The sequence below is a fragment of the Chiloscyllium plagiosum genome, chromosome 35 (genome assembly GCF_004010195.1).
Source record: "Chiloscyllium plagiosum isolate BGI_BamShark_2017 chromosome 35, ASM401019v2, whole genome shotgun sequence".
NCBI lineage: Eukaryota > Metazoa > Chordata > Chondrichthyes > Orectolobiformes > Hemiscylliidae > Chiloscyllium > Chiloscyllium plagiosum.
The window spans coordinates 32,457,761-32,481,532 of NC_057744.1; the positions used below are offsets into that span (position 1 = coordinate 32,457,761).

Below are 23,772 nucleotides of genomic sequence, written 5' to 3' on the forward strand. Positions count from 1 at the left end.
ACCTTAAATGCATGCCCCCTATTATTACACATTTCAATACTGGGATAAAGAGTCTGGCTGTCAAACCTCTCTGTGCTTCTTTTATAGACTTCTATCAAGTCTCCCCTCAGCCTCTGCTGCTCCAGAGTAAACAACCTGAGTTTCTCTAATCTCTCCTTATAGCTCATACCATCTAATCCAGGCAGCGTTCTGGTAAAACCCTCCTGCACCCTCTCCAAAACCTCATATCCTTCCTCCAATGTGGCGACCAGAATTGAACACAATACTCAAAGCGTGGCCTAAACAAAGTCTTACAAAGCTGCTAAAATTCCATCCTGACTCTTTTGCTCAGTGCCCCAACCAGCAAAGGCAAGCTTGCCAAATGCCTTCTTTGGGGAAGGCTGCTCCATTTCCTTTGCAACATTAGAAATGTCAAAGGATGGAAATAATGATAATAATGATCCTCATCACAAACAAATATCACCATTTTGTTTTTAGAACCATGATGTGCTTTGACGCGGATCACTTGAAAATAAACCCAGTTTTGTTTCTTCCTGTGCGGTGTTAGATCAAAGCAACTGGTGCCCCCTATAGGGTGAGTGCAGTTCCAACAACGCTCAAAGAAACCCAACACCATCCAGGACATAGCAGCCCACTTGACTGATATCCCATTCAACACCTTTCCCTCCATCAATCACACACAATGGCAGCAGAGAGGACCACATACAAAACTCAATGCACTCAGGTTTACCAGAAACATAGATGTAGTGCAAGATGTCGACCTATTTTTAAAGAAGTGCATTGTCCAGAACTTTATTAATCACAAGTGACGAGGGACGATTTGAGTTCAAGGTAGCATGGTTTCAAAAGTAACTTCAAAAGCATTTATCCCAATTTCTGGTGCCCTTTTGTTTTCTTGTAGTTCCTCACTAAGAATCTACGTTGGGCAAGTTTGCCCAATTCAAATTAACTTCAATATTAAAAAGTGGATAGAGATATGCAGTCTCAGACATGAATCACTCTTCACTCTGGCCTGCTATCTCTCATACCTTTCATTTGTCAGATTTCAGTTTAGCAACTCCAAAAGCATCCAGCTCAGAAATGAGATTGGTTCAAGTGGGACGCTAACTGTCCTGCAGGTGAACAGTGAGGGTGGGGGAGTCAGGGAGAATCCTACCAAAACACTGGCAATGCAGAAAGGACTGAGAGCATTCAATATTTCCAGGCTTCCTTACCTGAGTATTTTTGGCAACTTGGCTTTCATAGTTAACAGTTATACCAAACTACTGCAATAAAAATCAGACTTTTTAATGTCATAGTGCCCAGAGCCTTCCATTAAAGGAAACACAGGCAGAATGTGCCTGCCAGAATTCTCTCTCCAGACCTGTGCTGTCCACATCACAAAGATGATTTGGAGATGCCGGTGTTGGACTGGTTTGTACAAAGTTAAAAAATCACACAACACCAGGTTATAGTCCAACAGGTTTAATTGGAAGCACACGAGCTTTCGGAGGTAGTGGTGGTAGTGAAGGAGCGTCGCTCCAAATAATGATGGAGATTCCTTCCAGTGATGGCCAAAGCCAATCCTTGCTGACAGAGAAGTGGCCTTCATCTGGAGAAGTGTTGACTGACTCGGACATTAATGTGTTAAATAAGCATTTCATTCCTCTTTATTCACAAATCTTTCAGTGAGGTGCTATTGATCTGATGCGCTCATCAAGGCAAGGCGGGGCAATGGTCTTTAAAAAACAGACAGAACCTCAACGTCTTCCCTTACCTTTGTCCTCTCCTTATTCAAGTCCAAAGTTAGTTTTGTATTCACTAATTTAAGCTTTGATGGTGCTTAGCATCTTTAACTCTATAACATAAATCATATAGGAATATCCTACATCGAATGACATTTCCTCCGACATTGCAGTTGCAACTATTGCTTTGTTTGGCAGCTCATACAATATTGAAGCATCTGCAATCTGACTGTGTGCAGCACTGTGAAGTCACCACAGGCTACAGCGAGCTCTGTGTTACCTATCTCCACAAATTCAATCATAACAATAGTTTCAGCCAGAATAAAACCCTCACTCATCAATGTTGCCGTTGTGTGTTTCTTAAAGAATCCATTGTTGACAAGAACCCACCTAGCTCCTTCCTGCATCTTTCACCTCCCTCCAGCAACACTCTTAATCAGCTCCATATATTTACTGAGGTTTTAATGAAAAGATTCCTCCTATTTACTTTTGTTGCCCTTAATCTGTAACCATATGCCCTTCACACTCATCTCATTAAAGCTTCTTTGACTAACTTTCATAAAAGTAAGAAAAAACGGTCATCTGTCTTTCCTTATGCATGATTCCCCACTTCGGACCTTACAAAGGAGTGAAGATCATTGATGAGTTGCAGAAAACAATTGAATTTGGGAGACCACTCTGAAGAGCAGTAGTGATTGCTGTAGTGATTCATTCTCAGGCTGAGATGGTTGAACTCCAGTGACCACAGCCATCTTCCTTTAGAAAGATGCCTCCAGCCTCTGGCGAGTTTTCCCTGATTTCTGAGGTTCTGCTTCAGTAGGAGTTCCTTTGTGCCTCACTCCACTGGATGCTGCCTGATGTCAATGTCAGTTGCTCTCAACTCTTGCTGTTAACTCTTGTGCCTGTTACATAGTGAGGCTGTGGACAAAATGTAACCTAATGGTCTTGGTGTAAGGTAATCTGAACATCAGGCACCATGTAATCAGTTATAAACATGGAATGAAATAATCAGAGAAATATTATGGCGGCTCAGTAGTTAGCACTGCAGCCTCATAGCACCAGGGAGCCAGGTTCGATTCCAGCCTCGGGCGACTGTCTGTGTGGAGTTTGCACATTCCCCCCGTGTCTGTGTGGGTTTCCTCCCACAGTCATGTGCAGGTTAGGTGGAGTGGCCAGGCTAAATTGTCAGTAGTTTCCAGGGATGTGCAGGTTAGGTGAATTAACCATGGGAAGTACAGGGTAACAAGGATGGGGTAGAATGTTCTTCAGATGGTCAGTGTGGACGCAATGAGCTGAATGGCCTGCTCCACACTGTTGGGATTCTATAAAGCATAGAAATGGACCTCTTGTGCCATGCTGATTCCTTGAAATATTATCCCACCACCTTTCCTCATAATCCTGAAAGTTCTCCTTTTCTGGAAGGAAGGAAACAGTGGAGGAATCAGTAACACCTTGAAATGAACCATACTCATTTTTCTAGAGCATTGTTCTGAGGTACACAAGAAAAGTCAGGCATCATTTATATGTTTCATGCATTCTTCCTTCTGGTACATATGGGATATTAAGCCAAGGCCCTATTCGCCTTCAGAGCGAAAGACCCCCTGATGCTTTTCACTGAAGAGCAGGAGGATTCTCTCCTCATTATCCTTTAACCAACATCACAAAAACAGATTCTCAGGTCATCATCATATTGCTGTTTTAGGAACTGGTTGTGCACTAGTGAATTAATGCTGCATTTCCTACATTACAACAATATCTAAGCTTCAAATGTACTCCATGGTCCGTAAAAGTGCAACTATGTAGAAATGGAAATCTTTCTTCCTTTAACTACAAATTCCCTGTTGAAAGTTATCATTCACCCTCTGGGGCAGTGTGTTCTCGACCTTAACCACTTACTGCGTTAAAAAAAAATTCAATTCTGATTGTGTTACAAAATATTTTAAATGTATGTTCTCTCATTTCTGATTCACATTCCAATGAGGTCAGTTTTGTCCCCTATTGTTCAGTCGAAATCCCTCGTAACATTGATAACCCAGACTCTCCAGCTCACTGAGGTCCCTCATTCCACTGGGGTAAATCTGTTCTGTACCCTCTCCAAGGTCTCTGAGATCCTTCCCAAAGTGTGGTGCCGAGATTGGGCTCTGTATTTCTCAAACTTTCCTTCTGTGGTCACTATTTATTGCCCGTCACTAACCTTCTGTAAAAGGTGGTGAACCTTTGTGAACAGGAGTCCTCATGGTGCAGGTAGGCCCACTGTGCTGTTAAGGAGGGAGTTCCAGGATTTTAACCGTTCGACAATGAAGAAGCAACAATGCAGTTCCAAACTGGGGAAGGGTTGAATTACAGAGGATGTTAGATGCTTCCATTTAGTGGTATCCCATGTTCCACTGCCTTTGCTATTCCAGGTGGTTCACAGTGCTGTCACTGAGAGTTGGGCGGATTGAATGGTGATTAGTAGGGTGTCAATCAATGCAGGCCAATTTATCCTGGACGGTGTCGAGCTTCTCGAGTGTCATTGGAGCCACATTCATACAAACGAATGGAGAGAATTTCATCACACTCCTGATTGGTGCTTGTGAAGATTTTAGGGAGTCAGGGAGTGAGGTTGGTGTTGCAGACCTCCCAGCCTCTGACTTGCTCTAATATTTATGGAGAAGCATTGAAATAAACATTGAGAGAGATATAGCACAGAAGGAGACCATTCGGCCCATCTTGTCTCAGTCAGCCATAGAAGGGCTAACCAGTCAATTCCCACCCTTCCGACCTTGATTCATATTCTCATGAATTACCCGACTTCAAGGGCACATCCAAAAGATTTTTTTTTAAAGTTGGGAGCATTTCTGTTTTGTGCACCCTTTTAGGTTCTGACAAACCACCTTTGGGGTAAAACTTCATCCTCGTTTCCCACTAATCCTTCGGCCAAAGGTCTATGCTCCCAAATCTTTCATCTTCCTACTGAGACCGACTGGAGCTTCCAACCCACTCGATTCAGAACCCTCATAATTATATGTACTTCAATCAAATTAGCTGCCTTTGTTACAAAGAAAGCAAACTGAGGCGATCTAATCCTTGCAGCTAAAATTCTCCATTTCTAGCAAAACCCTCATTATCTTCTGTGCAGACCAGAACTGTACACAGTGCCTGAGTATTTTATACAGTTCGAGCGCAAACTCGTAGCTGTTATACCTCCAGCCTCAGCAAATCAAGGGATGATTCCCGAAAGCTTTCCTGATTCCTGGCTGGCTTCAGGAACGTGGAGACATTTACTCTGCTTTTTACTCTGTATTCCCTCAGCCTGTCTGGCCCCGGCAAACTCAAATTACTTTCTATCTCTTGGCTGACCAGGAATCCCCTCCACGTTTACCATCTGTGATGATTAAAATACTCAGCCTGCATAGCCATTTTGGGAATGCAGTCCCCTTGGTCATTAAGTGCTGGAATGGGACTTGATTCCAGAGTTTCTAATTCTGAAGCAAGGGCACAACTCACTGTGCTACAAGACTCCCTCAGGGCCATTGTATAGCATTGCAATTTACTTAGGAGATCCCTGATTATCAAAGTATTTGAAAAGACATCTCGCAACCACAAATGATGGACAACTATTGGTCTATCAGCAGACCAACCAGCCTCTGTATTAACATTAAATGTAAAGTCGTTGCATTGGAATGTATGAAATGAACAATAACAGGAGTTTTACAAATTTCATCGATACAGTGATGACACTAATGGGATGGTGATTCCCCTCGAGACTTTTGTCTCCTTGTTCCCTTGCCACAAAATTAGAAACTTAAAGCTGGGAATTATCAGTCAATTACATTGACATGTCTAACTGGAAAAGTGCTGGGGTTGAACTTGAAAGAGCCCATTCAAAGCATTTAATCAGCGTTAAATCCAAAGTGACAGGTTTTTGAAAGGCAGGTCATGCAAAGATTTTTCTAAATTCTTTCAAGGTCGTGACACACTTGGGAAATTTTCTGGAACTTGATTTGCATCAAAACTTTCAGAAAGTCCCAGGCAGAGTGGTAAGTCTGACGAGATTCTCTCTCGGGACCTGAGACAGAATTATAAATTGGATTAATTGGTGAAATGGGTGGATGCATAATAGGGATAATTGGGAAATGATGGCCAAGGTGACTCAGAAATCACAGTGTAGCAATTGTTAAGTGTGCTGGAATTACTTATATTTGGTCATTCCGATGGTTAGATTGTGAAGGGAGTCAATGGAGCAAACCAGGGTCAAGACGAGTAAAAACCGTTCAGTAAATTGTTGTGATCTGGAATGTATTCCCAGATGTATTCCCAGATGTATTCGCAGATGTATCTGGAATGTATTCCCAGAAAGGGTGATGAAAACATATTCAAGAATACTTTCTAAAATCTTACATCTGATAAAGAGAAGAAAAATCTGTCGGGTTAGAAAAATAAAGCAGAAATAAATAGATTACTCTTTCAAAGAGCAAGCATGGCACGATGGGATGAATGGCCACCTTCTGTGCTTTGTGATTCCATGGATGTTAGTGAAGGTCTTGGTAGAACAAAGATGCACCAAGCATACAGAATTCCAGAAGGTTGTAGAGTCATACAGCAAGGAAACAGACCCTTCAGTCCAACCAGCCCATGTCGACCATAATCCCAAATTAAACTAGTCCTATCTGTCTGCACTTGACCCATATCCCTGCAAACGTTTCTTATTCACGAACTTATCCAAATTTCTTTTACAGATTGTGCTGCACCTGCGTCCATCACTTCATTCGACCCATAAACCACTTTCTGTGTAAAAATAATGTCCCTCGTGTCTTTTAAAATCTTTCTCCTCTCACCTTAAAAACATGCTCCTAGTTTTGAAATCCCCCACCCTAGGGAAAAGACATCTCCCATTCACCTCATCTATACCCCTCACCATTTTATAAACCTCTATAACGTCACCTCTCAATCTCCTACGTCCTCACGAGAAAAAAAAAGCCTCTTTATAATTCAAACCCTCCGAACCTAGCAACATTCTTGTAAATTTTTTCTGAGCTCTCTCTAGTTTAATGCTTTCGTTCCTACAACAGGATGACCAGAACTGGACACAATACTCCAGGAGAGACCTCATGGACATCCTGTAGGTGGCACTGTGGTATCATCCCTAACTCTGAGCCAGGGGGGCAGGTTTAAAGGCCCACCTGCTCCAGAGGGTGTGTATTAACATACCTTTAAAGGTTGATCAGAAAATTCCAGCAGCCATCAGATAATAATCAAGCAGCAGGGTAAACTGGCACATGATACAGAAACTTCAAGGTAGCTGAAGCAGGGAAAAGGGCTAGAAGCCAAACTCAGTTGGAATTTGATGAGTTAAATTTGCGGGATATGGAGTTCAATTTCCTTCTTATTCCAGTCTTCCTGTCTATCTCACACACTTCGCTTGTACATGTGCATATATCACAAAAGCATCCAAATCTCAGGTTCAATCTCTTGAAGCCTTGTCCAAGATGTCACTGACTGAATGGACCTTTCTCCCATTTGTTTGACAGCTAGAACTATGGAATATGTGGTGCAGATACTTCAGAGGAATAGGGGTTACTGAGGTGGTGGGCGTGGCAGAATTTGACGAGGCTGCTGCAGCTGGCCTGTGAGATGGGGACATGGGAGGGAGCAGTGAAATTGTGAGGAGATGAATCAGGATAGCTCCCTGATTCCAGAAACTGTTTCCCAAGAACCGAATGCGAAGCAATTGGTTGACACCTCTGAGGAGCCTGTCAGCCCACTTGAAAACTTAAAGGAGGAAGGAAGGGCCATTTTGCAGAGCTGCCATTATTTCGTCATGTGGAGAAGCTGCAGCACAAAGGAACCCAGGGGTCCATCAGAAACAGAAATTCCCTGGTCCATATTCAGGAAAAAATGCCCTCCTCTACCTCCATACTTTGCCCAAGGGGGATTTCTCTTTCCAACTCTCAGCGCCCTGAACGTTTCATTTGGTTTTTGACTTAGTTGTCCCAAGTTTCCGTGATCTCCAGCCCGTGATCTTCAGTGATTGCCTCTCACCATGGTGCTGCTGAGGCCTCAGGCAGGTTGCCCTTTGATTGAGCCGATTAGGGCACCCTAAGCTGTGAAATGGTCAAATCTTTCCCCTGGCTGGGCTCAGTCCAGTTTACTCACCCTGACGTTGCAATCCCACAGCTCACAGTAACATTCAGCTCAAATACAAGTCAGGTTCATTATTAAACAGTCGACTGACAAGAGACAGATGCAGAACTTATCTAAATACTGGTGTAAAACTCAAACAAGAAACAGGGGACGGGTTGCAGCCTAGCAATTCAAAAACCATGGAGCTGAAGGTGTGAGTGTAGAGAGCCCAGTATCTGATGATAAACAGATGCTTCTGCTCATCTATAACATGTCACTGGCAGAGACACAATGCACCAAATAATCTCCATTTTAGAGTAATTGCTGTGAATCAAACAGTTTTATGTGTGAACTGTTTACATCACTATCAGGTTCTCATTGAGCAAGTGTTCAGTGCAAGAAGTTGCCCTGAAAAATAATGCATGCCATTACCATAAGTGGCCATAGCAAAACGCAGCTTGCGTCAGCACTCATATTAGTTCTGTTACAATTATAAAATTGTGTTAGTCAGTGTTTCAATGTGGAAAGCAGCATAGTCTAGAAATTAGTCTCACTTTCCAATCACTGCTGACCCACTAAAGCCCTAAAATGGCGGGACGATAATGTATGTATGTTTCATACCATCTGGACAACCCTGAGATGTTCTTAGACCATAAGATACAGGAGCAGAATAAGGCCTCGAATCTGCTTCACCATTGGATTATGGCTGATACTTTTCTCAAACCCTGCCTTGTCCTACCTTCTCCCTGTAAATCTTGATCTCCTCATCAATCAAGAACCTATCCATCTCAGTCTTAAATACACCCAATGAATTGGCCTGCTGTAGGAATGAGTTCCACAGATTCACCACCCTCTGGCTGAAGAGATTCCCCCTGATCCCAGTTCTAAAGGACTTCCTTCACTCCGAGGCTGTGTTATCAGGTCCGAGACTCTCCTATTAGTGGAAACATCTTCTCCACATCCAGTCCGTGCCGGCCTCTCAGTATTCTTTAAGTTTCAATCTGAGCCTTCGCCTCTCATCCTTCTAAAATTCATTGACCACTCCTTAACCACTCCTCATATGAGAAGCCCTTCAACCCCAGGATCATTCTTGTAAACCTCCTCCGGACACCTTCCAAAGTTAGCACCTCCTTCCTTAGATAAACAGCCCCAAACTACTCATAATATTCCAAATATGGTCTGATCAGAGCCTTATACAGATTCCTGAAGAAGGGCTTATGCCCGAAATGTCGATTCTCCTGCTCCTCGGATGCTGCCTGGCCTGCTGTGCTTTGCTAGCACCACATTTTTCAACTCTGGTCTCCAGCATCTGCAGTCCTCACTTTCTCCTTACACAGCCTTAGCAGTACATCTCTGGTCTTGTATTCTAACCCTCTTGAATTGAATGCTAACAGTGCATTTAACCTTCCTAACTGCCACCTGAACCTGCATGCTAACCTTAAGAGAATCCTGACCTAGGGATTCCCAAGTCCCTTTGTGCTTCAGATTGCCAAAGACTTTCTCCGTTTAGAAAATAATCTATGCCTGTATTCAACCTACTAAGTTACAAAACCTCATACTTTCCCACATCGGATCCCAGCTGCCATTTCTTTCCCCACTCTCTTGACTGTCCGAGTCCATCTACAGCCTCCCTGCTTCCTCAACACTATCTGTCCCTCCATCTATCTTGGTGTCATCTGCAAACTTAGCAATGCATAATGTGAGTAGTTGTGGTCCCAATATTCCACCAGTCACCAGCCGCCATCCTGAAAAAGACCCTTTTATCCCTAGTATCTACCTTCTGCCAGTCAGCCAATCCTCCTTCCATGCAACCTCCAATCCTTTATCCATGCCAGTTCCTTGTCCCTACCACCACAGCCTCTTTTTCATTCAGGAGCCTGCTGTGCAGCACCTTCTGGCTTCTAGAAATCCAAATGAACCACATCCACTGGCTCTCCTTTCACTAACTTGTTCATTACCTTCCCAAATAATTCTAACTGATTTGGAGAAAGTGAGGACTGCAGAAGCCAGAGATTAGAGTCAAAGCCTGTGGCGCTGGAAAAGCACAGCCGGCCAGGCAGCATCCGAGGAGCAGGAGAATCGACATTTTGGCCAAACCCTTGCCAAATAGTAACCCCCTGAAGCCTGGAGGAAGAACGCCTCATCCTCTGCCTTGGGACCATCCAACCACACAGGATCAATGTGGATTTCACCAGTTTCCTCAGTTCCTCCACCACCATCTTATCCCAGTCCCAACCTTCCAACTCGGCACCGCTCCCTTAACCTGTCCTACCTGTCCATCTTCCTCCCCATCTATCTGCTCCACCCTCCTCTCTGACATATCATTTTCTCACCCACCTTCATCTACCTATCACATCCCCAGCTACCTACCCCCAGCCCCAACTCTGTCATTTATCTCCCAGTCCCCTTGGCCCACAAGCCTCATTCCTGATAAAGAGCTTATGCCCGGAACGTCGATTCTCCTGCTCCTCGAACGCTGCCTGACCGGCTGTGCTTTTCCAGCAACACACTCTTCAATTCTAACCAATGTATTAGCCACAATCTCCCCTTGACGAAACCATGCTGACCCAACCCTATTTTACCATGCACTTCCGAGTATTCCTCAATCTCATCCTCAACAATGGAGTGTTGGAGTGTTTGAAGCTCAGACTCCAGCTCATCAACTCTGAGCCAGAGTTTCTCAAGCAACATTTGCTGCAGATGCGATCACTATGAATTACAATGGGGTCCATCAGCTCCACGTCCAACACATCACCTGACCCTGCATCTCTGTTTTAATTACTTAGCTGTTAATTTTATTTTTAAAGATTTTGTATTGGCCTTTTGGTTTGTAGCCTGTAAATATTTTCCCTATTTACCTTCAATCTGAAAGTAACCTATAATAGATAGTCAAATTAGCACCTACCACCAACCAACTAAATTACAGTTTGCCTGTAATGTGACTCTATTGTGGTGGGCTTTGAATGTGAGCTTCAATTTATCCTGTTTTAAAAAAACCTTACAAACCATGATCTGAAACCAAACAAGCAGAAAGTATCTCTTCCCCCCTGTACTGAATTCTCACCGGGCCTCCAAATTCCCTGTACTATGTACTCACTTGGGCTGTGTCTCACTCTGGAGGTGATCTCACCTTCCTGACCCCATGTGAAGCTAACATCACATCAAGCAGCCATCTCAATCTTTAGAAACCCCAAGGCCTCACTGAGAATTCCTCTCCAGATTGGCTTTCCCAAAGGCAGCTGTAATTGTGCACTCAGAAACCCAAGCCTAGGGATTGCCTGCCAAGCCAAAGGATTAATAACTTACCTGAATGTGTATCATGGAAGAGAAGGATGGGGAGAATATCTGGGGAACTTTGATCTCTCCATTTCAGCCTATGTATGCCCTTCAGCTTCCTCATCTGTCTGTGTGATATGTTAATGAGTTGGTACACATCATCAGAGGGAATGATTTAATGTTCAGTCACTCTCTCTCGCAGCCTTGTGACAGGATGAAGCTGCAGCAAGATGTTTCTTTTATAAAGTTAATACTTTCTTTACCTCAATCGATTTGGAAAATGTATAGAACAAGAGCCAGAAAAATACACATACAAACAAACACAGAGACAGACAGACACAGATAAAGATGCACACAGAGACAGAGAAACACACGCACACACAGACAACCACCACACAGAAACATAGTGACACAAACAGATGCACACAACACACACATAGATACACACAGACACACCCACACACACAGAGACACATACACACACACAGACACAAAACACATGCACATATACGTAAGTTTTCTTTTTCTTATTGTCCTTTCTGTATTTCCAAGACTCTTAAAGAGGAGCTCTGCATTGAGCCATGAGAATTAATGATGCCGTTACGCTCAGTTACTCCATTCCACGGCACAAAGCTGTTGAGAGACAATATGGGGCTTCTGTGATAGTTAGCCAGCAGAAAACAGTGCACCTCCTGAGCACCAGCTTCAGAGGTCAAAGGGTAAAAGATCACAATAACTAAACTTACAGGGAACTCACATCATCCCAAAGGTCCAGACAATTCTTCAGAATAGTTCACACTGACTCTGCTAGAAATTCCTCAGCGGTCACAAAATATATTTGTCAAAATGTTTTGGGTGGCTGGCATTACTGTGTTTGAATTCTGAGCAAGTTCACTTCCTCTGTTCCCTTGATGGAGTGGGTAGAGAAATGATGTGCAGTGTTTTACCTGCTGCATGTGTTGAACCCTGGCTTTCAATGAAACTTTGATAAATATTTACCCTCGCTCTGCACTACACTGTGGGTGTGCCTACAGCTCAGGGACTGCAGTGGTTCAAGAAGGCAGCTCATCACCACCTTCTCAAGGGGCAACTAGGGGCGGGCAATAAATGCTGGCCCAGCCAATAATACCCACATTTCATGCACGAGTTAAGAAAAATCTAAATGTAATTACAATGGAATGGGCACATTGGGGAGCAATAATTAAGATCTCACTGGCCTTTTGGAGAACTGAGCTGGGTACCAGGAAGTACATTCAGAGCAGTAAGTAACCATTCAGCCACACTAAGTGCTGCATTTGGGTACCAGTGTGGACCTCTTGTTCCAACTCCTCCAACTCAGCTTGGACCTTATCTTTGAGCCATTCTCCCTTTTTCTGGTTCCAAAGGACTGTGCCAGAGCCAGTCAGTGGAAGGACAAAAATGGAGGAGTGGGAGGGTAGTGGCAGAGTGAGTAAGGAACAAGGTCATTCACTGTGACACTGATACTTACATTACACATGCTTAGCAATATGTTATGAGCCACTAGACTTGAGGGCACTACAGACAATGTTGGGGGCAAGAGTAACATAGACATCACCTCACTAGAGAGCAAGATCATCAGCACGGACTGTCCAGGTGATACAGATAGGCCCATTGATGGGTTGGCATACAGACTAAGGGTGATGTGTATGCACAATGGAATGCTTGGTCTGCAGGTTACCCCAAAAAGCCTGGAGGAGGCCAGCAGTTGCAGGGCACCCCGCACCATTTGAAGCTCATTCTTGATGGAGTAGATGTGCCAAGCCAACACCAGGAGAAAACCTGAAGCCCCAGCCACGGTGCAGCATTGAGTCTCTGACTCTGTTGGAACGTAAGCAGAAGCCACACACATATTTGCCTGTGGTGATGGAAGCTCAGGCTGCTGCCGGGCTCAGGCGGATGGTCATGAGCTGTGGTGACCCGTGTTCGAACAGGATTGCAGGCCGTCACCACAGACTGGAAATCTGGCCTTGAACATACAGGAGGAGCGGCAAAATGCCTCTTGGGAACAAACCAATTTTTCTGAACAAAGCACTTTCTCTCAGGCATGTGCTGTGATTTTGACTCCCCTTGGCCTACAACCTGACAGTGAGATGGAGTGGATGCCAAGTTGCTCGAAGTGAAATGTCGAGGAACAGATTTCCAGCTGCTGCTGTGTCCCAGTTTTCTTTGCCTTTACACACATGAGGTGATCGAGATACAGTCATAGAGTCACACAGCACAGAAACAGATCCTTCGGTCCAACCAGTACACAGCGACCATGATCCCAAACCAAACTAGTCCCACCTGCCTGTGCTTGGCCCATATCCCTGCAAACCTTTCCTATCCCAATGCCTTTTAAACATTGTAACTGTACCTGCATCCACCACTTCCTCTGGCAGTTCATTCTAAACGAACCACTCTCTCTGGAAAAGAGTTGCCCCTCAAGTCCTTTTAAAGTCTTTCTCCTCTCACCTTAAAAATATGCCCCCTAATTTTGAACTCCCACACCCTAGTGAAAAGACTCTTGTCAATCACCTTATCTATGCCCCTCACGATTTTATAAACCTCATTAAGGTCACCCCTTAACCTCCTATGCTTCAGTGAAAAAAGTTCCAGTCTATTTCTATATCTCAAATCCTCCATTCCCAGCAATGTCCTGGTAAATCTTTTCTGAACTTTCGTCAGTTTAATAATATAGTTTAATAATAATAACATAGTGAGGGTAGAGTCTCCCATTCTTTCTATTGAACGTGGCTGATGAAGAATCTCTCTCTCTCTCTCTGCGTGGCAGGGATATACATTGGAAGGGCCTGTAGTCGACAGCAGTTTGTAGTTTGGCTGTGTTATGAAAATACTGTCCGTTGGCTGGAACTTGAACCCAGGCCTTCTGGTTCGGAGGCAGTGACACTGCCAACTGCAACAAAAGATCTCCTGGAAAGATTCCTCACAGATGTCAAATAACGCATTGTTATGCTTTACTGAAATGTTATTAAGTTTACTTTAGCGGTAATTCCTTAGTGAAAGAAACATGTATACGTTAAGTCATCAATGTGGCAATGATTGCAAAACTGGATTCGAGAGACACAGCACAGCTGAAGTGTAATTAATATCTGTTGCTCATGTTGAAAGACCACACCAAGAGTCAAAAGGCTGCAGTAAGTAAATCGATTTTCTGAGCTACAGATCTTGGTTCAGATCTCCAAGCAACAGGACTGGGAAGTTTGAGTTATAGGGCAGAAGCTGAATAGAGCATAGGAGGCTGAGGGATGACCTTATCAAAGTTTAGAAAATCATGAGGAGCATAGGTAAGACAAATTGTAAAGGTGTTTTCCCTAGAGTAAGGGAGTTCAAAATTAGAGAGTATAGGTTTAAGGTGAGAGAGGAAAGATTAAGAAAGGACCTAAGGGGTAACTTTTTACACAGAAGGTGGTGCATTTACAGAATGAACTGCCAGGGTAAGTGGTGGAGGCAGGTACAATGACAATACTTAAAAGGCATTTGGCCAGGTGCATGAATAGGAAGGGTTTAGAGGGATATAGGCCAAATGCTGGCAAACAGGATTAATTAAGCTTGGGAAACCTGGCCAGCATGGATGAATTGGGCTGAAGGGGCTGTTTCTGTACTGTATGACTCAATGACTTGATAACAGAATCACATGAGAGAAATTCAAGTGTACAGCTCACTCGAGTATTATTCTCCTACTTGCTAAAGGTCAATGATTGAAAATAGTTGTCAGTGGGTCACCCAGTAGGAGAACTGGGGCACCTATATAAGGACTGGGGCTCCACAGCTGCCCTGCTCACTGACAGACCTACAGTCTGAAGATGGCAGAGAAGGGGAAGGTGATGCCACTATTCTCCCAACATGGACCTGGATGTTTGGGGTGGGGCGGAGTTTGCTGGTGGGAGCCTGGTGATGATGGTGCAGACGAGATGTGTCAGAGGAAGCCATGATCCCAGAGCCAAGCATTCTGGTCTGAGGTTGCTACCTGAGACATTGCGATTTCCATAGTCTGCAGGATTGGCCAACAGCATCAAGGGCCTTCTCTGCCAGAGTAAGTGCCATAATCATCACTCTGCTACCCCACACTTATCTCTTCGACTGCATCCACTTCCCATCAAGGTCCATGCTCTGCCACCTCTACTGTTTCCCTGTAATCCCCCCCCCCCCACCCCCATTGCTCTTTCACTTCCCCCCCCTTTCCAACTCACAAACCTCCCATAATGCAAACCCTGCGTGCCCTCTGCGCTGTCTTATCACTCCCCAGAAACACCTCACCACTTTTCCCCCACCAATGGCTCTTCCACTCATTTCTATCTCACTCAATCCTTTCTTGCCTCTCATTCTCAGTCCACAACAGGCAAGCAGATGGAGGGGAACCCGACATCAGATTCCTCGCTCCCAATGAGGAGAGGACCATGTCACTCACAGGAGAAGACTGATAACCACTTTCTCAGGGATACAGAGACACTAACATCCCACGGACCAGGTCCCACTCTTTACTGCATTGCCAGCCATCCATTAACTGTAGTGTCTGTGATGTTGATTATATGCTCTACCTCTAATCACTGGGTATGAGGTTTCTCTCTCTTCTGTACTCACGTGTCAGTGGGATGGCCATGTTGTCTGTTGGGAAATGGTTGCTTGCACCAGAGGTCACCCATGTTCTGAGAGGATGAGAGTACCAAGCATTGGCAATACTGCCTCCTGTACCCCCACAAGCCTGGATACTGCCACCTCAGGGCAAACCGTAGACAGGCTAGGGGACAGGGTCATAAACTGGTGAGCACTCTCAGTTCTGCATCTGGCTGAGGAAGCAACAGTTCAGTCCTCTGGCACCCAGAGGACTAGCCATAAGACACTCGAACAGCTCAGAGCCCTTACTGATGGCTGTACATCTCCCCAACTGCATTAGCCCTACCCCCTGGACTATCTGCTCTAGAACCACAGGACTGACCATAACCTGCTCTCTGTATTGCAGAGGTGCAGACCCCGTAACAGAGAATGTGGGCGGCAAGGTGGCACAGTGGTTAGCACTGCTGTCTCACAGCACCAGAGATCTGGATTCAATTCCCACCTCAGGCAACTGACTGTGTGGAGTTTGCACATTCTCCCCGTGTCTGCGTGGGTTTCCTCCGCATGCTCCGGTTTCCTCCCACAGTCCAAAAGATGTGCAGGTCAGGTGAATTGGCTATGCTAAATTGCCCGTAGTGTTAGGTGAAAGGGTAAATGTAGGGGAATGGGTCTGGGTGGGTTGCTCTTCGGAGGGTCGGTGTGGACCTTTTGGGCCGAAGGGCCTGTTTCCACACTGGAAAGTAATCTAAATCTAAAGAATGCCTTGACTGTGGCCAATCCCCTGGACTGGAATCACAGGCTGTCCTGGACTGACTGCGCTGTGACTCTATGACTGATGGATAACTGCATGGACTTTGATGAGAACGATTCTGTATAGACTTGGAGACGCGGCTGCCTGCTTTGTGCACATGCCGTGTCTTTGCCGCATTAGCTGCTGGTACATGGTGCAGGAGTGAGATTGTCCGTCCGTCTGACTGAGGACTGTGGCCAGCAAAGGCCACGATAAGACCTGGCTAAGGGAGGAAGCGGCTATCCCTGAGGTACAGCCTGGTCTGATCCATGAGCTGGGTCCCTGTCCCTGCGATTAAGGTGCCCCCCATCTCTAGACGAGATGCTGGTGCACCCTGCGAAGCAGCTCAGCACTTCCAAAGGCAAGTGGATCGGAGAGCTGCCTTGAGGACAATGAGGGGTTGGCAACTCTCAGATGCCAATGCCCCCAGATGAGGGGTGCATACAGCTGGTGCCCATGACTCATGCCCTGAGGTATTGATGCTGAGCAATATGGAGCTTCCTCACAGTCAGTCGAAGTCACTCAGTACTCACTCTGACTTCCATGTTGAGATTCCTCAAGGTCCAGTGTGCTTGCTAAGATAGGAAGTTGAATATTACTGAGGTGAGTTATGACAATCAGGCATTTTACAAAGAATCCTCCTCCTTAATCAGCAACTCACCGCTGCCCAGTGAAAAACCTGCCTCACTGCTAGTGCAGAAAAAAAGAAAGATGATAACCTTAAGATCGAGGTGGGTTTGGTCAGATTTCTTACCCGATTCTGTCACAAATCACTCTGAGACCACAGCATTCAGACCAATACAAGATAATTCCCAATATGTCTATATTTGCTGATGACACAAAGCAATGTGTGCTGTGAGGAGGATGCAAGGAGGCTTCAAGGGGATTGGAACAGGCTGGGTGAGTGGGTAAGGGCATTACAGATGGAATATAATGTGAAAAAAGATATAGGAAGAGAGAAATGTAGAATATTTCTTAAATGGTGAATGTCTTTGGCAATTGTTGACGTCCAAATGGTCTGGGTGCCTTTCCCAAACTATTGAAAACTAACATGAGGTGCAGTGAACAGAGAGGAAGGAAAATAATATGCTGCATTTATTGCCCTGCCAATGAAAACTCTGCCCGACTCCATGTCTCTCTGAGGAAGATTAGCAACTCTGTGAAGTAACATCTCTTCATTTCCATCTTCAATGGGAGATCCCTTAGTTCAAAATTGTGCCCCCTGGTGTTAGACTCCCACAGAACACCCACAGCAAGATTCCAACTCATTTCTTTGAATTATAAATCCAGACCTCTGGATATCTAGTCTAGTAAGCATAGAGCTTTATTATTGTACTGTACTTGACATCGCTATTAATTGTTGACCCCAATCCAAAGTGATGATGCTGCCAGTAATGGTACAGGGCCATAAAATACAATAATGACTGATACTCATGATGGTCTAAATTCAAGCACTGTGGGATCAGCCTCTGAATGCAGCAGCCTGAACAACAGCTGGAAATCTCACTGGAATGAGAAGCTTCAGATAATGGGGGGAGGGAGGGTGGCAGGAGAAGGAGAAGGTGACACAGGTGGCCATGCACTGTTAGCCATAAAGTCATTTGCAATGAAATTCATAAATCTTTCACAGTCCAGTCAATTGCAGCACATATTAATATAATCATTTCCTAAAATTGCTCAGCACTCGAACAGAAACGATGGAGCTCAATGGGCCAGTGTTCCTTTCATGTTTTCAGAAAGCACAAGCATCAATATGACTTGATCAAAGTTTGAATCTATCCTCCTGGAGAGAGAACTCCACTGTTTCCTCAAGCTCCATCTCAGACTCTCAGGTGCCGGTTGATTCTGGGGCTGTGCTATCTCCTTGCTCAGCGCCAGCAGACGGTGATTCGGTGGTGGCCGTAGTGGTGAGAGTCTCCTCAGCTGAAGCATCTGGGCTGGTTTCTGCAAGAGGGAAGGCTTTTATTGGTAGAGGAATTGAGTTCCGGAGTCCTGAGGTCATGATGCAGTTGTATAAGACTCTGGCACGGCCGCATCTGGAATATTGTGTGCAGTTTTGGTCGCCATACTATAGGAAGGATGTGGAGGCATTGGAACGGGTGCAGAGGAGGTTTACCAGGATGTTGCCTGGTATGGAAGGAAAATCGTATGAGGAAAGACTGACGCACTTGGGGCTGTTTTCACTAGAGAAAAGAAGGTTTAGGGGTGACTTGATTGATGATTCGGTGGTGGCCGTAGTGGTGAGAGTCTCCTCAGCTGAAGCATCTGGGCTGGTTTCTGCAAGAGGGAAGGCAGCTATTGGGAATGAGTCCCATGTTCCTGAGAAATGCAATCCCAAGTTTCCCTCGCAGCACATGAGAGACCGATTGATTTCCTCAACAAAGCACAACTCCCACTATCAGGATTGGGTGAGATGGTGACATAATGGTAATGTCACTGGGTTAGCAAGCCCATGTCCATTCTCTTGGGACACAGGTTCAAAGCCCAACACAGCAGCTCACGGCATGTAGAGTCATTCAATTAATACATCTGCATTTGAAAGCCAATTGCTGTCATGGAAATTTTAAGCAAATATTGTTAAAAAGCCCAATGGATTCGCTAACGTTCCTTTAGGGAAGAATATCTATTATCTTTAGTTGGTCTAACTAACATGAGGCCCCACCCCAGGCCTAGGCAATATGGTGTAAGCTCTGAAATGTTCCTTGGATGCTGCCTGACCTGCTGCGCTTTTCCAGCAACACATTTTCAGCAGTAAGCTCTGAAATGGCAACATCACAGAAAGGGAAATGCCACAGAGCAAAAAAACATCTCCCCAGCACCTTTAAATGGCCAACAAAAACCGCCCTAGCCAGCAATGCCCATGTCAAAAGAAGGCATTAAAGTATACAATGACACAGGGCCTGCATTCAGTGACTGGAGTGTAACACAAGGCAACAGCCCCTTTATGAATCTGTGTTTGTCGATAATGGCATAAAATATATTTTTGATATCTTCCTTCCAGGAAGGCTATGAATAGTTTAGCGTTTGTTGAAGATACCATCCTAACTTCAGTGATATACACAACTCCTGAAAGTGACCCATTTTAGAATTAGCTCATAATTGCAAGAAGTTTGATATAATTTAGAGATTTAATGTTACCCTTGCTTTGATAAGAAACAAGAAGGGATCTTCAGAGAAACATTGGCCAACTATCGAGTCATAGAGATGTACAGCATGGAAACAGACCCTTCAGTCCAACTCGTCCGTGCTGACAAAATTTCTGAATGTGTCTTCCTTGAAGTTAATTTGATGCAGTGAATAACAGGGAATTTCCACCCCATGCCTCCACATCCACCCCCAACCACATCCTGAGACCCAGAATTTACCAGCATCCCTTCTGACCTTAAAATATCACAAAGATTGAGAAGCTCTACTTGTCAGTGGAGAGGCTTCAACCAGGCCCCAGGCCTTCAACAAGCTGTTCCTGATGAAGGGCTTTTGCCTGAAATGTCGACTCTCCCGCTCCGCGCATGATGCCTAACCGACTGTGCTTTTCCAGCACCACACTCTTCATGGTGTGTTTATCTAGTCCTTCAACAGACCATTGAGCCATCCCTCATTAGAAATTTGGAAATGACATTGGAGAACTAAAAGAACTGGATGATAGATTTTCCAAACATGAGCTTGATTAGAATTCCAGTTCTATGTTACTATGACCAATGTGACTCAAGACAAACTAAATTAAAAAGTTTGATCACTATTCTGACTTCAACAGCCCAGGTACATGGTCTTTGAGCATCAGATGTATGTTCAGCCCGTTATGTCCTAATAATGGCTTCAGAGCTCAATGGGAACTGCCAGGGCTCGCAGCTGAAGGGTGGAGAGAGTTAGGGTTGGGAGGAATGCAAAGCATTCCCCACAGGGATAGGGGAGTAACTTATCAGGATGACGGAACCAATAAGGGCGAGAGAGCCAGTCAGGGTAAGGGAGCCAGTCAGGGTAAGGGAGCCAGTCAGGGTAAGGGAGCCAGTCAGGGTGGGGGAATCAATCAGGATGAGAGAGCCAAAGAGACGACATCTTTGAGGTTTTGAAGTCAGTTCAGGGAGAGCACTGAGGCTATTTGCTCAGCTCTTGGATTGTGACCGGGTGAGACTTTTAGAGAACAAAGCCAGTAATGATAAATCTGATACCTTCTGTCTGTTCTCTGTTTTCCACAATGTCTTCACCCTCAGCTGGGGAAGTAACATCAGCATCCTCCGGAAAATTAATCTGCTCCTGCAATTCATTGGTCGGTCTATCAAAAGGAAGGTGAGACAGTTCTGATTATTACCATCTCAGTTCATTGAAACCATTTCCCAACTCAGCGCGTTCCCCATAAGAAGCCACTGAATAATAAAATTGATTCAGCTCAGCTGATCAGTTCGTTTCTCATGCTAACTGTACAATAGATTAAAAATCTGCTGACCCTCTTCCTTTATAAATCCTAATGGTCATATTTATAATGATATTCCTGAAGAAGGGCTTATGCCCGAAATGTCGATTCTCCTGTTCCTTGGATGCTGCCTGACCTGCTGCGCTTTTCCAGCAACACATTTTCAGTTTATAATGATATTTGTCTATATCTGGATATGTTCATCTTGTGAGTGCTATATTCAACTTTAAACGTAAGACACCTTTTGTTATAGAGCAGTGAACGACTCACCAAGGGCAGTACTGAGCAGGTTTTGGAATAAACAAACACCATCAATACATCATTGGTTTCAACCACCTACTGGCATTGATAAAACCAATTTCAAAGCCACATCTAGCTTTGAAAACTCAAGAATTTCACCAGGGATTGAAAGGTTACATTAAGTTTTCAGGTTGCATACGTTTGTTTTGTTAAGCTTTGAGTTTGAGGTGGTGAAATGACACTGGGATTGGATTGGACACATAATGTGAGTACTTTCCCAGTTTTCGGTCTCCTCGTCTGAGGAAGGACATTCTCACTATTGAGGGAGTCCAGTGAGGGTTCACCAGATTAATTCCTGGGATGGCATATGAGAAGACTGGATCATCTGGACTTGTACTCGCTGGAATTTAGGAGACTGGGGTGGGTGGGGGGAAATCTTACAGAAGCTTATAAAGTCCTGATGAGAGTGGACAGGTTAGATGCAGGAAGAATGTTCCTGATGTTGGGGAAGTCTAGGAGTCATAGTCTAAGAATAAGGGGTAAGCCATTCAAAACTGAGAATAGGAAGCATTTCTTCACTCAGAGAGCTGTGGAATTCTCCCCCACAGGAAGCTGTTGGGGTCAGGTCATTAGATAGATTCAAGAGGGAGCTGGAAGTGGCCCTTGTGGCAAAAGGGAGCAAGGGAAATGGAGAGAGGGTGGGAATGGGATACTGAGATTGTATGACCAGCCATGATCACATTGAATAGTGGTACAGGCTTGAAGGGCCGAATGGCCTACTCCTGTACCTATTTTCTATGTTTCTATAATGAGAAACTATAGCTTCTGGTGGGGAAGCACCATTTTAACATTTTGAGTTATACCATTCCGGAATGCAATTGGGAGATAATTTTCCAGACAAACTAATGGCCTTCTGAAACTCACTCCAAAAAGTCAAGGCTGTTGGTGCTAGAGGAGCCATTAAAATTCTCAAGACAGGCATGCACTTTAAGCAGTGTCAGGAGTGAAAGGTGAGCTCTCAGGAACAAGTGGAAATGCTGAACATTTCCCCTACAGAAACCTTGGAAACCTGGTCATGGTATTTTTCAGTACTTACCGCTGAAATAGCAGATCGTGCAGCCCTAAGAAAGAGAGACAATTGGACATTAAAACAGAGCCGTAGCTCCCTCAGAAACTAACCAAGGACAACACAATAGTTATGCAGGGTTATTTTAGTAAATATACTTCCTCTGATACACAGCATAAATTTTTAATGCAATGTTTTAAATTATCAGTTCTCCCTTATTCAGGATTTCATAACAGCGTCCTCTTCCATCAGTTCTCCCTCACTGCTCAGGATGACAGAGTCCCTTTCAGGCCATGTCACAGATATATTTCCTGCAATCTGAACCCAACAACTCCATGAATCTTGGATTAATGATCATATTTATATTGGCTGTTGTGTGATACAATGGCTACGCATTGTCTTGGATCCTAACTGGCCTGACCTCAGCAGCACAAGGTGCATGGGAACACTGTCACTTCCATATTCCCTTCAAAGCGACACACCGTCCCACCTTGGACATTGACTCAGAATTTCCTGGGGCCTTTAATGACAGGCTAGAAGGTGGAGCCAGGGCATGACCATCATTTGCCTGCCAGGTGACTAAATGCATTAATTGTTTGGTCATTTAGGGATGTCCCACCTCCCAGGCACTGTGCCCATGTTGGCAGGTTCCTGGGGAGTTTGTCCAGTGAAACTTGGTGACCTCCTTGAGGGAGGAGAAAGTGAGGACTGCAGGGCTCAGGGTAGCGGCAAGAAGTGCCCCTTTGGGTGCACTCCAAGGAACCCCCCCACCGAATACCTCTTCATTGGCAATGGCTGTCCCCATGGCAACAGCGGCCCATGACCCCTCCCAGCCTTCACACTTGCTGTACACTGACTGCCAGCCTTTCACCCAACTCACCCCAGTTGTCATTGAGGGCATCAGGGACATCCTTTCGCTCTGGGTGCCTGCTAATAGTGGCATGTCTGAGGCTGCTCTGCTGCCAGCCCTCTGATTGGTGAGATTGGGGGTGCCACTGACTCAATTAGGCATTGACCATGAATACTGTGACCCTATCACCCCAAAAGTGGACATGTGTGATTTTCTAGATCTAGCAGCTATCTTTACCAATCGTAAAAATGTTGTTGACATTGAGTTTTCAGCCAGTCATACTATAGAGCAAACCACTAACTGATCAATTCAGGCCTCCTGAGATTAAGGCTAAAACATATTTGAGGCAGAGTAGAAGAAGCTTTACTCTGCATTGCCTGGGGTCTGAGCAGTGGAACAATAGTCAACTTGGCTCACTTGGAAAGCTGAGGGCTCAAAGATTTTTCTAGATCTTGAGTGTGTCTCATTAGGACTGCCACTCCAGAACAGTGCTGATTGAGGGAGGGCTGCATTGTCAGTAGAGCTGTCTTTTAGCCTGTTCAAGTGGCTGTTAAATATCAATGGTACTAACTGAAGAGCAAGAAGCTTTCTCTCATATTCTGACACACATTTCACTTTCAGCCAAAAACAGGCACCAATTGATTATTCATTTCATTGCTGTTTCAGGGCACCAGCTAGTGTATGGCCAACAGACAACTGTAACTGCTCTTCACAGAGATGTATTGGATGCAAGAT

General features: G+C 44.8%; 1 protein-coding gene across 1 annotated transcript in view; it reads right to left on the reverse strand.

The window, feature by feature from the left end:
• The window catches only part of LOC122540554 (V-set and immunoglobulin domain-containing protein 10-like 2), a 98,159-nt gene that overhangs the window by 9,807 nt on the left and 64,580 nt on the right, over positions 1–23,772 (reverse strand). The window contains exons 11-13 of the mRNA XM_043676421.1: positions 22,218–22,242; positions 20,640–20,743; positions 18,681–18,765 (exon numbers count right to left, since the gene is read on the reverse strand). Coding sequence (XP_043532356.1) covers positions 18,681–18,765; positions 20,640–20,743; positions 22,218–22,242 — 214 coding nt within the window. The remainder of the gene's footprint in view (positions 1–18,680; positions 18,766–20,639; positions 20,744–22,217; positions 22,243–23,772) is intronic.